Source organism: Dasypus novemcinctus, chromosome 3, assembly GCF_030445035.2.
Source record: "Dasypus novemcinctus isolate mDasNov1 chromosome 3, mDasNov1.1.hap2, whole genome shotgun sequence".
Classification (NCBI taxonomy): Eukaryota; Metazoa; Chordata; class Mammalia; order Cingulata; family Dasypodidae; genus Dasypus; species Dasypus novemcinctus.
Window position 1 is genome coordinate 19,096,901 of NC_080675.1, and position 15,070 is coordinate 19,111,970.

General features: G+C 37.8%; 1 protein-coding gene across 9 annotated transcripts in view; it reads left to right on the plus strand.

Annotated features, from left to right (window-relative positions):
• The window catches only part of PTPN21 (protein tyrosine phosphatase non-receptor type 21), a 108,493-nt gene that overhangs the window by 71,021 nt on the left and 22,402 nt on the right, over window positions 1-15,070 (plus strand). For all 9 annotated transcript variants that reach the window (XM_058292651.2, XM_071213735.1, XM_058292671.1 and 6 more), the window contains 2 exons: window positions 11,895-11,955; window positions 12,662-12,746. In XM_058292651.2, coding sequence (XP_058148634.1) covers window positions 11,895-11,955; window positions 12,662-12,746 — 146 coding nt within the window. The remainder of the gene's footprint in view (window positions 1-11,894; window positions 11,956-12,661; window positions 12,747-15,070) is intronic.

Here is a 15,070-nt window from a genome sequence, read left to right on the forward strand (position 1 = left end):
ATGGCCTTATGTGATTCCTCCAACCATGATGAGGTATATTTCTATTTTAGTATTTATAGAACTACGTGATCCAGTAGTCTTCTCTTCCCCTCTCCCCTTTTTTATCTTTTAGTATTTTTATTTATTTATTTAATATACTTTTTAATTTTTTAAAAAAATACTTAGATTGCATAAATGTTACATAAAAAATATAGGGGATTCCCATATACCCCGCTCCCTAGCCCTCCCACATTTTCTCACATTAACAACATCCTTCATTAGTGTGGTACATTGTTACAATTGATGAACACATTTGGAGCTTTGCCACTAAGTGTTGATTATAGTTTACATTGAAATTTACATTCTCTCCTGTACAATTTTGTAAGTTATGGCAAGATTCATAATGGCCTGTATCTGTCATTGCAGTGTCATTCAGGACAATTCCCAATTCTCCAAAATGCCCCCATATTATACTTGTTTTTCCCTCTCCCTCCCCTCAAAACCTCCAGTGACTGCTGCCTCCACATCAATGGTAAGAGTTCTTCCATTACTAGGATCACAATAGGTCTATAGTAGAATACCAGTAAGTCTACTCTAGTCCATCGTTCATTCCCCGATCTTGAGGATTGAGATGGTGATGCCCACTCCACCTCTATGTGAGGGGGGGCTTACATCCCATGGGGCAGATGGATGGGATTCTCTTGCCTGCAGTTGCAAATTCTCTCTGTTCCTTGGGATGGTTGCTGTCCATCATCATCTACTTGTTAGTTGTGCTGGGTGAGTTCACTGAACTGGAGAGTAGGTGTTGCAATTCCCCTGAGGCTCAGGGCCTAGCTGGCACATGGACAGCCCAAAGATTTAAGTCTCTTGGACATATACCTATCAACTCTAGTACTAACTATAGATTCAAAAAGAAAGGGCAAAAGAGCCATGTGTAGGGAAACCACCACTGAGTCCCGCTTTGTCCCACTGGGGAGCACAAATTCCAAAGTAGGGCCCACGGGCAGGTTGCTAAGGTCCTGAGCTGTCTGCCCTGCCCGTAGTGTCTGGATGTCTCCAGAGCCCTCAGGAGCCCCACCACTTGAGGAAATACTTACTTTGGCAGTCAGTGAGTCCTGTTGAGACTTGCATAAGTGTAACTTGTGGAATGACTTTAAAGCCTCTTAGCCATATAAACTCATTTGTCTTTACCCTTTCCCCCTTTTGGTCTTTTTCCAGTTGTATTGCTAGTTGGTGCTTGGTAGTAATCCCTTGGTACCAGGGAGGCCCATACCTGGAGTCATGTCCCATGCCGGTGGGAAGGTAATACATTTATAGGCTGAGTTTGGCTTAGAGAGAGGCCACATTTGAGCAACAAGGAGTCTCTCAGGATGTAACACTTAGGCACCCTATAATACTAGGCTAAGTTTAAATTTCAAAAGTAAAGGTTCATAAGTACAGTCATCAATATCAAGGGCCCATCAGTGGACCATTTTCCTTTACTAGTCACCTCCCCTGTACTTGGGGGATTCTTATTGTTCCATTAAAGGATGTGGCTGTGCTCCCCATCATGGGAATTCGATATTCTCCACCCACTGTGAAAATGCTCCATGAACACTTGAACACATTTATATGCCTTATAGGTATGCCCCAGGTGAACCTCCTCCAATGCATCCCCCGTCACTGACCCACCACACCAATGATTCTCTCTTGTCACATTGATAATGCTATTTTTTTTCCTTCTAATGGAATTAACATTCTTCTTTTTAAACAAATCAATTTTATTGTTAACATATTAATAAAGCATATAGTTCATCCAAAGCATATAGACAGTGGTATTTGGTATAGTCACATAGTTGTGCATTCATCACTTCAGTCATTATTAGAGCATTTTCATTATTTCAATAATAATAAAAAAGAAGAAAATTCTTTACCTCTCAATCTCTCTTATGTTTCCCCTGCTGTACATAGCTGCTATTTCTGGCTATTCTTGCACATTAATTATTTATTAAGCAGTTTTATTGAGATATATTTGCATACCATACGATTTATCCAAAGCGTATAATCAATGGCTTTTAATAAACCACAATGTTATGCATTTATCACCAAAAAAATTTTAGAACCATTTCATTACTCCAAAAAGAAAAAACTCTCCACCCCTTAGCCTTCCTTCCCCAGTCCTACATGACCCTAATCTAATTTCATCTTTATAAATTGATTCATATTTACATTTTATATAAATGGAATCATATAATATGTAGAATTTTTTTTTTTGTTTTTTTTTGGTTGCTACTTGTAATTTATTTATTTTTCTTTTTTTTTTGTTTTTATTCATTTTTTAAAAATATTACATTAAAAAAATGAGGTCCCCATATACCCCCCACCTCCCTCACCCCACTCCTCCCCCCATAGCAACATTCTCTTCCATCATCATGAGACATTCATTGCATTTGGTGAATACATCACTGAGCATCGCTGTGCCTCATGGTCAATGGTCCATATCATAGCCCACACTCTCCCACGTTCCATCCAGTGGACCATGGGAGGACAATATGTAGTATTTTGTGTCTGATTTCTTTCACTTAGCATAATGGTTTTTTTTGGTCTGATATTAACATTTTGTAGTATTAACATACATTTGTTCAGCTTCAAAGAAAACCAATCTTATATATGCAATTTCACCCGTATTCATATTTCACAAGCACTTTTACTGTGTTACACAGTTCCACTCATTTTTTATTGTTGATTAGCATAAATATTGGCAGAAGGGAGCCTCCTTTGGAAAAGAGAAATCTAATTTTCATCAACAATGAAAATTCTAATGATAATGAAATATTAAAGCACTTATTTAAAAAAATCAGTTTCAACTAGTGAAGAAGCAGTTGTAGGGAGTGGATGTGGTGCCTCCCACATGGAAGGTCCTGTGTTCGATTCCTGGTAAAAAAAAAACAAAAACAAAAATGAGGAACAAGCAAAGCAAATGAAAAAAATCAGCTCAGGGAGCTGATGTGGCTCAGTGGTTGAGTGCTGACTTCCCACATATGACGGCCTGGGTTCAATCCCCAGCCCTGGTACCTCAGAAAAAAAAAAAAAAATTAGTTACCTGATGTTAAGTTTCAAATAAGCACCAGTTTTCTTTTATCTTAAAAGTTTTTTAAAAACAAGTTAATATTCAAGGCTTGAATATAAGATACCTGTTATATCTTATATAACTAGTTCCAATTTTTAACTGGTTAGAGTGCTAAGAATAATGTTAATTTATGAGGCTTGTCACTTTATGGTAAATTTGCTGATTAAATGGATTAAGTTTTTACTTTGCAATTTTGATTTTCTAGTAATTAGTCCCTAGAACACTGTAACTAAAGGTCTCAAAACACTTTGTAATCAATAATTATGTGTCAAATAAGCTCCATGAGCCAGAACAGATGGTGAAAGATTTTTTAAAAAGTGCTTTGATAACACATCATTAACAAGTCAGGAATCCAAAGTGTTTAAGTTCCTAGATCTTATTTGCAATAAAACTGACCATTCACACACCCCAACCTACCTCCACTGCTACTAATAACAAGAAAAATTCCTGCCTCTGTGGTTCAACTGTCCAGAAATGGACTTCCTATTTCTTGATATTTTTTTTTAAACCTATTTGTTTATTCAGAGATGGATTATGGTATAAAGAGTTAACAATCTCAAATTATTAGATAAATGTCAGCCAACACTCCGTAATATTCTTTGTCATTTTAAAGTTGTACAATATGAAACAAATGGCATTTCTTAACAGGCATCAGAAGGCCGAATTCCTTCCTGGAGATAAATGACTTTCTCTTCAGTAAAGATCCTGATGATTCCATCTTTTGTGGGCTTGGACTTTAAAGGCCATTTCAAGAGTCTTGCTTTTGTCTCTGGTGTTGGGTAGATGGTGGATGAGGAGGCTCTGTGGCTCTCCGTGTTGTTGCTGTAGCGATTCCAAGGGAAAGGATTGCAAGCATTTCCTCTTGGTTATGCTTTCCAAAAACCAAAATGTAATTCAACATAGTTCTTTCATCAGTATTTCTGATTCCTGTGCACTTTAAAAAATGCACGATGAGTGCAATATTTAAAGACATATGATGACTTACAAGCAACTGATCGGTTATAAATTAGTGAACGACATTCTGCTGTTGGAATCCAGGGCATTGCATCCTTTAAAGTTCCTCTCACTACCCCCTGCCCCTGTTCTGTTGCTCGGCCAGGCACAGCTGTTCCTCCACTGAAGTTTCTAATTTCTTAGTTTTACATTTTGCATTTAGGTTTATGATCCATTCGTTGCTTTTTACCTTTGTCAAAATTGAACCATATATTTGTGGCTCTATTTCTGTACTTTTTATTCTGTTCTATTAATCTCTATATATTTTTTGCCAATACCACACTGTCTTGATTAATGTAGCTTTGTGGTAAGTCTTGAAATCAGGAATTGTTAGCCCTCCAACTTTGTTCTTTTTCAAATTGTTTTTGCTATCCTATTTGTTTTGCCTTTTCTGATAAATTTTAGAACAGCTTGTCAGTATCTTCAAAAATTACTGCTAGGGTTTTGATTTGGAGTTATGTTGACTCTACAGATCAGTTTGAAAAAAGAAACTGGCGTCTTAACAATACTGATTCTTCCAATCTGTGCATGTGGTTTCTTTGTTTATTTCATCAGTGTTTTGCTGTTGTCAGTGTACATATCTTACACACATTATAGTAGATTTATATCTGAGTATTTCATGTTTTTTTGGTGCAATTGCAAATGATGTTTTTTAAAATTTGAATTTCCAGTTGCTCACTGATAATTTGTAGGATTACAATGAATTTTTGTATATTGGTCTTGTATCCTGTGATCCTTTGACCTTGCTAAATTCAATTTTTAATTCTGGTAATTTTTAAAAAAAATTCTTTGGAATTTTCAATTATGTAATCTATGAGCAGAGATAGTTTGTTTTTCTTTCTCATCTGGAAGCTTTCTTTTTTTTCTTTTTCTGTCTTTTTTTTTTCCCTTTACTTTATTGCACTGACTGGTACCTCAAGTTCAATGCTGAGTAGAAATAGAGTGACAACCTTGCCTTCTTTCTTACCTTAGAACTAATGTTAGCTGTAGGTTTTTGGTAGATGCCCTTTATCAGATTTGAGGAAGTTCCCTTCTATCCCTTGTTTGCTGAGAGTTTTTCTCATGAATGATTGTTTAATTTTAAAAAAATGTTTTTCTGAATCTACTGAGATGATCATATATATTTTTTCCTTTAATCTATCAATATGATGAATTATAATACATTGACTTTTTTGAATGTTGACCAGCCTGCCATTCCTGGGATAATCGCTACTTAGTAATGATGTTTATCTTTTTCCAAGATCATTAACATTGATTTGCTAAAATTTTAAAGAAATTTTACAGTATTTCATGAGAGATATTAGTCTATAGGTATTTTTATTCCTTATAATATCTTTTTCTGATTTGATATCAGGGTAATTAATGCTAGCACAAAGGATGCTGACCCTCCTCTTCAATTTTCTAAGAGTTTTTATGGAGTTGGTATTATTTCTTCTTTAAATGTTTGATAGAAGTCACCCATGAAGCCAGCAGGGCCTGGCATTTTATTTGTGGGAAGGTTTTAACTACAAATTAAATTTCTTTAATAAATCGGTTCTGATTATCTGTTTTTCCTTGCTTGAGTTGTGGAAGTTTGCAACTCAGCAAAGTGTTCATTTCCTTTAAGGTACTGAATTATTGGCTTAAAATTGTACATGATATTTCCTTATGCTTTTAATATATTTGGGCCTATAGTGATGTCCTCTTTTTCATTCTTCTTTCTTTTTTCCTCATTAGTCAGGCAAGAGTTTTATAAATTTTATTAGTTTTCTCAAAGAGTGAGCTTTTGTTTTCTTTGATTTTTCTCTCCTGTTTCTGTTTTATATTTTATTGCTTTCTGCGCTCATCTTTATTATTTCCTTTCTTATGTTCCTTTTGAGTTTAATTGCTCCACCTTTTTTAGTTTTTTAAGGTGGGAGCAAAGGTAATTGATTTCTTTTTTTTTTTTACACTTTTTAAATTAAAGTTAATAGATCACAAAGAACATTACATTAAAAAACATAAGAGGTTTCCATATACCCCACTCCCCATCTCCCCACCCCATCATTTTTGTAAATTGTATTTTTTTTAAAGATATATACATTACACACAAAAAATGTCACATTAAAAAATATAAGAGGTTCCGGTATACCCCTACGCCCCCCCCCCCACTCCTCCCACACCAACAACCTCCATCACTGTGGCACACTTACTGCACTCAGTGAACACATTTTGGAGCACTGCTGCACCACATAGATAACAGTTTACCCTGTAATTCACACTCTCCCCCAATACATTCAGTAGGTTACGGCAGGATATATAAAGTCTAGCATCTGACCCTGCAATATCATTTAGGACAACTCAAAGTCCCAGAAAGTGCCCCCACATCACATCTCTTCTTCCCTTTCCCTGCCCTCAAATTTCTTTTCTAATATATACATTTGGTGCTGTAAATTTCCCTTTCAGCTGCATTTCACAAATTTTATTTTGTGTTTTTATTTTCATCAAAATATTTTCTAGTTTCTGTGTGCCTTCTTTGTTCCCTGTGTTATTTCAAAATGTATTTTATAGTTTTAAAATATTTAGAGAATTTCCACATTTTAATTTTGTTTCCAAGTTAATTCCATTGTGATAAGGGAACATACTTTGATTTGCATCCTTTAAAATATTTGGAAACTTTTTTATGACTTAAAATATAGTCAGTTTCTCATGGTAAATGTTCCATGTACACTTGAAAAGAATGTTTTCTGCTGTCGGGTCGCATTTTCTATACATGTCATTTAGGTCAAGTTAGTTGATAATGTTCAACTCTTCTGTAGTCTTACTGATTTTCTGTCTATTTTTCTATTACTGACAGAGTTTGGATATTGAATCTCTGAGTTTAATTTTTGAATTTGTCTATTTCTCTTTGAGTTCTATCAGTTTTTGCTTTGTATATTTAGAAGCTTTGTTATTATATGCATAAACATTTAAGATCATGTCTTCTTGGTAGGTTTTCTGCTTTATCATTGTGAATTGACCTTTTTATCCCTAGCCACATTTTAAAAAATCTACTAAGTTTGATATAAATATAGCTATGCCAGCTTTCTTTTGATTAGTGTTAGTGTGGTATATCTTTTTCCATCCTTTTACTTTCAACCTATTTGTATTTATAAAGTGTTTTTGTTTGTTATGTGGGCAGCATATTGTGTATCTTACTTTTTTATCCTATTTGGCTGTCCTTGTCTTTTTTAAGGTCCCATGGCCAGGGATTAAACTTGGGACCTTGCATGTGGGAAGTCGATGTCCAACCACTGGGACACATCAGTTTCCCTGAGTTGGTTTTTTCATTTATTTTATTTGTTGTTTGTTTTTTTTATTTTTTAGGAGGTTCCAGGAACTGAAACTGGGCCCTCCCATGTGGGAGACAGGCTCTCAACTACTTGAGTCACATCCGTTCCCTGTCCTTGTCTTTTAATTGGGGTGTTTAGACCATTTACATTTTTTGGGGAAGATATTCAAGGATGCTAGCATCAATACTTAATCATCTCACTCATCCAGGAAGAAAGGGAGATCAGTCATTGTACTTTGTATTCGACTAAATCGTGTTACAAAAATAGCAGAATAAAAAATAAGACCCCTCTATCCAGCACCAGTTATCTTCAGTTCTTTACCACCAAGCCTACAAATACTATAACCATATCCAAAGAACATAAGGGATCAGAGAAGCCACATCTGATGTATTAGCTGGGATCACCACACTGTTCAGGCTGAGCTATGCGTCTGTGGTTCTTTTCCTTATATTATGGTATTTTCATTTAACCATAAAGATTTTAGTTCTAAATTACATGCACTCAAGGAATGTGTACACATATTTGTAAATGAGTTCTGACTGAAGTTGTGTGTCCATCAGCAGATCGTGGGTTACATAGTAGGTACAAGCTTGCAAAGCTTCATTTTTACTGGTACAACAGCTATGTGTCAGTGTAAATTGCTCCTTTGTCCCTTGTGCATCTCCAAGGTCTGGAAAGAATAATGTCACAGACCATTTTCCTCTTTGTCTGCTGGCATTATCTGACTTCATTCTCCCTCTTCCTTCCCACCCTCCAAACCCCAATTCCCTGCAATAAACCATAGCCTTTAAGATTTTGTTTCTTTGGTTTTGAACACTTGAGGTTTGATTGGTCCAGTTGTAAAAGGTTTGGTGGCTATGGTGGGTGCAGGGGGTGGCTTTTCTTCTACTTTTTCCTGACAGACCCCAGAGGGTCAGTGAGTGTTTCAGGAGATTTACTTGATTCACTGTCCACTTTCTGGACTTTGCCTCCTTTCTGTGGTTTGCTGTGTTGCTGTTCAGAGAAGAACAATTGCATGGATTGAAGAACCTCTGTTCTCTGCCTTGCCAACACCTAGGACCCAATGTCTGTGGCTCAGTCTTCTTCCCACAGCTCACTTCTTGACCATTTACATTTAATATAGTTATTGATATGGTTTGGTTTACGTCTACTCTCTTCCTAATTGTTTTGTATTTTTTCCAACTCTTCTTTATATACCTTTTCTTCTTTTTCTTCTTTCTTCTGAATTAATTTTTATGATTCCATTTTATGGCTTTTGTTGGCTTATTTAGATATACCTTTTTTAAAAAAGGATTTATTATATATACCATCAATTTATCATAATCTTTAAGTACTATACAACGTTATATATAATATAATAACGTATACTTCTGTTTCCTTTTTCTCCCAGCCTTTGTGCTATTGTCATATATTTTGGTTCTACATTTATTATAAACCCCACTATATATTGTTATTATTTTTTCTTTAAGCATTAAATTATAATTTAAAATAATTGAAAAAATAAGAATGTATGTTGTGATTTACCCACATATTTAGTATTTCTAGTGCTGTTTATTCCTTTGTATAAATCCAGATTTATATCTGCTATCATTTTTCTTTAATAAAGGAAAGGTAGTCCTTTAATAATCTCTGTAGTATAGGTCTGTAAGTATTGAATATTTGCAGCTTTTGTATATTTGGAAAAGTCTCTATTTCACCTTTACTTTTATATTTATTTCTCTTCCCCCCGTCCCGGTTGTCTGCTCTCTCTGTCCATTCGCTGTGTGTTCTTCTGTGTCCACTTGTATCAGCAGCACCTGGAATCTGTGTCTCGTTTTGTTGCTTTGTCTTGCTGTGTCAACTCTCTGTGTGTGCGGTGCCATTCCTGGGCAGGCTGCACTTTTTTCATGCTGGGCAGCTCTCCTTATGGGGTGCACGCCTTGTGCATGGGGCTCCCCTACACGGGGGACACCACTGTGTGGCAGGGCACTCCTTGCACACATCAGCACTGTGCATGGGCCAGCTCATCACATGGGTCAGGAGGCTCTGGGTTTGAGCCTTGGACCTCCCATATAGTAGGTGGATGTCCTATCCATTGGGCCAAATCCACTTCCCTCTATTTCACCTTTACTTTTTAATTTTAGGTTGAGAGTTTTTCTTTCTGCACTTTAAAGATGTAGTTCCATTGATCTTCTGGCTTGTATTATTTCCAGTGAAAAGTCACCTGTGTTCTTATCTTTGTTTCTCTGGATATGTTTTCTTTTTCTAGGCTGCTTATAAGATTTTCTCTTTATTGTGGATTTTAAGCAATTTGATGTGCCTTGATACAGTTTTATTCATATATTGTTTTGCTTGGGCCTCATTGAGATTCTTGAATCTTTTGGTTGATAGCTCTGCATCAAATAAGGAAATTGCTTAGTCATTATTTCTTCAATTATTTTTGTGCCTCCTCTGCCCTTGCCCCTTCCTGATACTTCAGTTACACTTACATTAGAGTCTGTGAAGTTGTTCCATGGCTTACTGATGGCCTGTTCATTTTTTCTGTTAGTTTTCTCCCAGTGTTTCATTTTGGATAGTTTGTCTTCATTTCATTTTGGTTTCATTTTCACTCATTTCTTCTGTAGCGTCTAATCTGTTAATCCTATCCAGTATGTTTTTCATATGAAACATTGTATTTCTCATCCCTTTATGTTCATTTTGGGTCATTTTGTGTCTTTCAAGTCTCTCCTTGATATTGCTTATGTTTTCCTCTATTTTATTGAACATGTGGGATATAGTTATAGTAACTGCTTTAATGTCCTTGTCTACCACTACTATTATCTGTGTCATTTTGACTTTGAATTTTCCCTTCATTATGGTTCTATTTTCCACTTTCCTTGAATGCCTGGTAATGTTTTATTAGATTCTAGACATTGTGAGTATTATCTCATTGGTTATTTGGTTTTCTTATATTCCTTTAAATAACTTTGAGCTTTGTCCTGGAATGTGGTTAAATTACTTGGAATTCCATTTTGAGGCTTGTTTTTGCACTTATTTAGGCAGGACCCAAACAGCCTTTAGTCTCTGACTTAATTCTCCCTCCTTTGCCTGCAGGCTAGAAACTATTCAGGCAGTAAGCAGGGACAATCAGGGCTCACCTCATCACCCTCCCCCTTCCCTCCTTTTCAGGGATCACTATTCTGCAATCCTTGATTTTCAGTGTTGGAAAACTGGTGTTTTTTTTCCTAGTTGTTTAGGGTGAGAAGGTAAATCTGATCCATAATACTCTTTTTTTGAAATAAAAATCTCCTCTGATTTACTGCTTTTTAAAATATACACTTAGGGAAGCGAATTTAGCTCAACAGATAGAGCATCTGCCTACCACATGGGAGGTCCAGGGTTCAAACCCGGGGCCTCCTGACCCGTGTGATGAGCTGGCCCCTGTGCAGTGTTGATGCACGCAAGGAGTGCCGTGCCACACAGGGGTGTCCCCTGCGTAGGGGAGCCCCATGCGCAAGGAGTGCACCCTGTAAAGAGAGCCACCCAGCGCGAAAGAAAGTGCAGCCTGCCCAAGAGTGGTGTGCTGCGCGCACCTGAGAGCTGATGCAGCAAAATGATGCAACAAAAAGAGACACAGATTCCTGGTGCCCCTGACAAGCATGCAAGCAGACACAGAAGAACACACAGTGAATGGACACAGAGAACAGACAACTGGGGGGGAGGCGGGGAAGGGGAGAGAAATTAAAAAAATAAAATCGTAAATAAAATATACATTTAAAACCAGAGAGAAGTTTCTTACAAAGAGAGGAAGAATGGTTTTACCAGAAGCCCACTCATCCAAATTTTCTACTTTTTTTTTTGCTTTCCCTAACTTTACTCCTTAGAGGAAACATAGGTTCTTTTTTCTTTTTTTAGGGAGGTTCTGGGGATTGAACCCAGGATCTCATATATGGGAAGCAGGCACTCAACCACTGAACCACACCCACGCTCCAAGATTCTTACGTTATCAAAATTAGGAGCTTATCTCTTCATTATATTTGTCATCTGTGATTAACAGACATTTAATTAAAAGCAGTTTCTGTTGCTTCAGGCTTCTGGGCAGAGAGTTGATGGTCACTCGCCACGACTGTTAGTGGAGACATTCAGTGCTGACCTAGGCCCACAGGAGAGAGACATTGGCACTGAATTCTGCTTCTCCTGGCATGAGTTTGTGGGTGATCTAGTCTTGTCTCCTTTCCCCCTGCTTATGGCCACCGCAGAGGTTTTACCTGGATGGGCCAGGAAAGGACGCTCCTGGCAATTCCTCTGGCAGTCCAGGTGCTTGATGCTCCGTGAGGAGGCTCCAGCCCCAGAGCCTGAGGGGTCAGGGTAGCAGGAATGGACCAAGGGCCCAAGTGTGAACAGAGAATCTCCCTTCTTTTCTCTTAATTTATGCCTGTTTTGCTTTCTCATTTTTGCTTTAAAAGACTTTATCATTTTGTCTTTCTAGACTTTAATTTACATTGTAGAATTAAGATTGTGTAGATATATACAGGCTCTTCTCAAAGGTGTGTCTTCTTTTATAGGCAAACTCAGACTGTCACAGTGAACCCAATTAGGAGGCGGTCTTCTTCAAGGATGTCTCTGGTAAGAAAGGAGGAAAAGTATGATTGCCTTTTTTCTCTTAGTGATGTCATTTTTCTTCATAAAATGTGCTTTTGGTAGTTTTTAGTTTGAACCATAAAATGGGCTATTTGATGAGTTTTAAGCAAAGAAATGTTGATTTTCCATATGACTAACCTATATTTATATTGTTATATTACATGTATTTAAATATCCGGCCCAGTCTAATACTGAATATGCTAATTCTTTTGACTCTTTAAAAATGCTTTGCCTAATAAGATTATAAATATACTGTGGGAGCAGATGTAGCTCAAGTGGTTGAGTACCTGCTTCCATGTATGAGGTCCTGAGTTCAATCCTTGGTACCTCTTTTTTTTTTTCTTTTTAAAAAGAAAAGATTAAATATACCATATAAAAGCTGCTTATATTCAAATATTTATACAAAAATTCAGGAAATTGGTGTCTATTCCTTTTAGCTTTGAGATTTTGGGGAGTAGATTGTTCTGTTGTGCTGTCTAATGTCCTTGGTATCAGTGTGTAGGCTTGAATTGCTATTCAGGGAAACATTGAAAATGGTAACTATGGTAAGGGCTCTTGTGTCTTAATGTTTATTTTCCACATATAATATATTTAACTCCTTTAGAAGGTTTTTAATGGGAAGGAAGAAAGTGATTCTGTTTATTCCATAGGCAACATGCTTTTACCCTCTTTCTAACTTTCCCTTTCTTAGCCTAAACCCCAGCCCTATGTGATGCCTCCCCCGCCCCAGCTGCATTATAATGGACATTATACAGAACCCTACACTTCTTCCCAAGGTAAAGTACTCTATTTCTGAAATGCCTTATAATTTTATTGCTATTAATAAATCTTTGAAGTCTTGGAGATCTTGAAACTGGGATATTTATCTCCAAAGTTGTTGTACCCTACCTCCACTGAGGTTACAAACAAAATTAGTACCATGATTGTAGTCATCCTAGATTTGTAGAAGGAGGATATCATTAGATTCAGTTTCTCAGACATGTAGAAATATGCAGTATCAAATTTTAATAATCAGTGATCCCAATTTTGGCCAATGGGAGCTTCTTCAAGCTGGCTCCTATGTCCTTTAACGCTCCCCCATTCATCTGAGTGCTACTTTGCTTTCTGGCACAAGATATCCCAGGGTCATTTTGTTTTCTTCCTGCCTGAGCCTTTCCATTGTAAAGGTTTAAACGTTTTGTTTCCATAGTTTTCAAGCAGTTACTTTAGGGAACTATATTTAAGACAGTGCTTCCAAAGCCCAGTCTCAGGCACTCATTTTATTCTCTGCTTTTTTGGTATGGCTCTACTAAAGGCCAAGGAGACTTATGCAGTTGAATAACTCCATATCTCAGGAGGCTTTGAGTCTAGTGGTGGGAGATAGGACAAGTACACAAATAACTCGAATGCAAGGAGATCGTGATTGGTTTGAAGAGAGAGAGCAAGCAATTTCTGTGTCTTTGAGTAGAAGAAAGGCTTTCATCATGTTGGGGAGATTGAGAAGAACTTTCTGGGCCTTTAAAGATGGGTGGTTTTCAACAGTTAGAGAGAAGTGGGCCCTTGATTGGGATTTCTGCTCCTGGTTTTTGGGGACAGCAAATGCTTGGTACAGTATTAGAAAGGAGGGTTTTGGGAGAGCAGTGTTGTCCAGCTGGACTCTGCCATGGTGAACTGGTAGGTGACGCTGAGCAAAGGAACCAGAAGGTGGGTGATGGCTGCAGTGTTTGTGCCAGGCCTTGTGTATAAGATAAGTATGTCCATGTAGGGAGGAGGGTGCAGTGGTTTGGAGTGTGGCTTCTGAGAGTGCCTACCGCAGGATGTTTTTGTATCTTCTTCATTAGAGTGCCCTTGTCTGGTATATGGCAATCCTCATCCCTGCTACCTCTGGGACAAGGCTCTTCTCTCTGCATTGTCTGTCTCTCCTGGGCTACTCAGTCTTTGTCCTAAGGCTGTAAACATCCTAACATTTCTTCTTTCCTCTGCAGACTACAGCTTGAGTTATTATTTTTCTTTCCTTTAGCTCTTCACTTCTACTAAGAATAATCTCTGTGCTTTGCTTCTGCTTGTTGATTACCACATTACTCCTTGTGCCTTTGCTGCCCTCTCAGAGGCCCCAGCACCCCAAAGACCATCCTAACCCCCAAATCCAAGCACTCTCCCCTTGAAAATCTCTCTCCCTATAGTCTCTGGCACTGTATTCTGGGTTCTCCCTCCACCTCTGAGACCGTACTGTCTGCACCTTTCCCCTGTGCCTTCAGAGTCATTCACTGCTCCAAAGATCTGTACACAGTCACCTTCCCTCCCTTTGCAAGCTACTAGAGCAATCTCAGCTCTGATTTCAACAATTTTCTGTCCCTTTGTCATTCCTGGGCTCTAGCTCTGCATTTTCAGCTGTGTGATTGGTAAAGTCCTTTGTGGCATATCTGGCATATGGAATGTACTCAGCATCTATGACTTGCTGAAATTAAAATATTCCAAAATTGAATTCATCACTCTGCTCCACAAAGCTGCCCCTTCCTGTGTTCCTTACTTCACTTTATGGCTTAAGTCAGTCATGTCCTGGTTCTGTGGATTCCTAACTGCATGTAATTTTCCTTTTTCCTTCTTTTTCTGACCTTAATATCCAGTTAATTACAAATCCTTTAGCCTCTATGTTCATGTAACATGTCTTGCATATCCATTCACCTGATCCCTCTACTTCTAATCCATTCCAGTCCTTTTTAGTTAAGCTCTTATTGGCTATTGCAGCACATAAACTGGTACCTTCATTCTCCACTCTCCCAGGTAACATACCCAGCTGACAGGCTGATCTCCTGACTGTACAACCCTGGCAGTGTCCTACTTGCCTAGAGCCCAAGACTCTCTACAATATTTCATATCCTGCTTTTCTGATCTTATTTCCCATGGCTCTTCTTTTCTGTCTACTCGGGCTCCAGCCAAGTCAGACTGCCTTCTGAGAGTGGTCTTCTGGCTTTACCCAGGCTGTTGTCACCCAGAAGTCCTTAGCCCATGTGCCATGCCATCCACATGCCACCATTCAGTCAGGGTGGGGTGGTTATGCTGTGTAATAAACAAATCTAAACTCTCGGTGACTTATATAAGAGTAACTTCTCTCATGTTA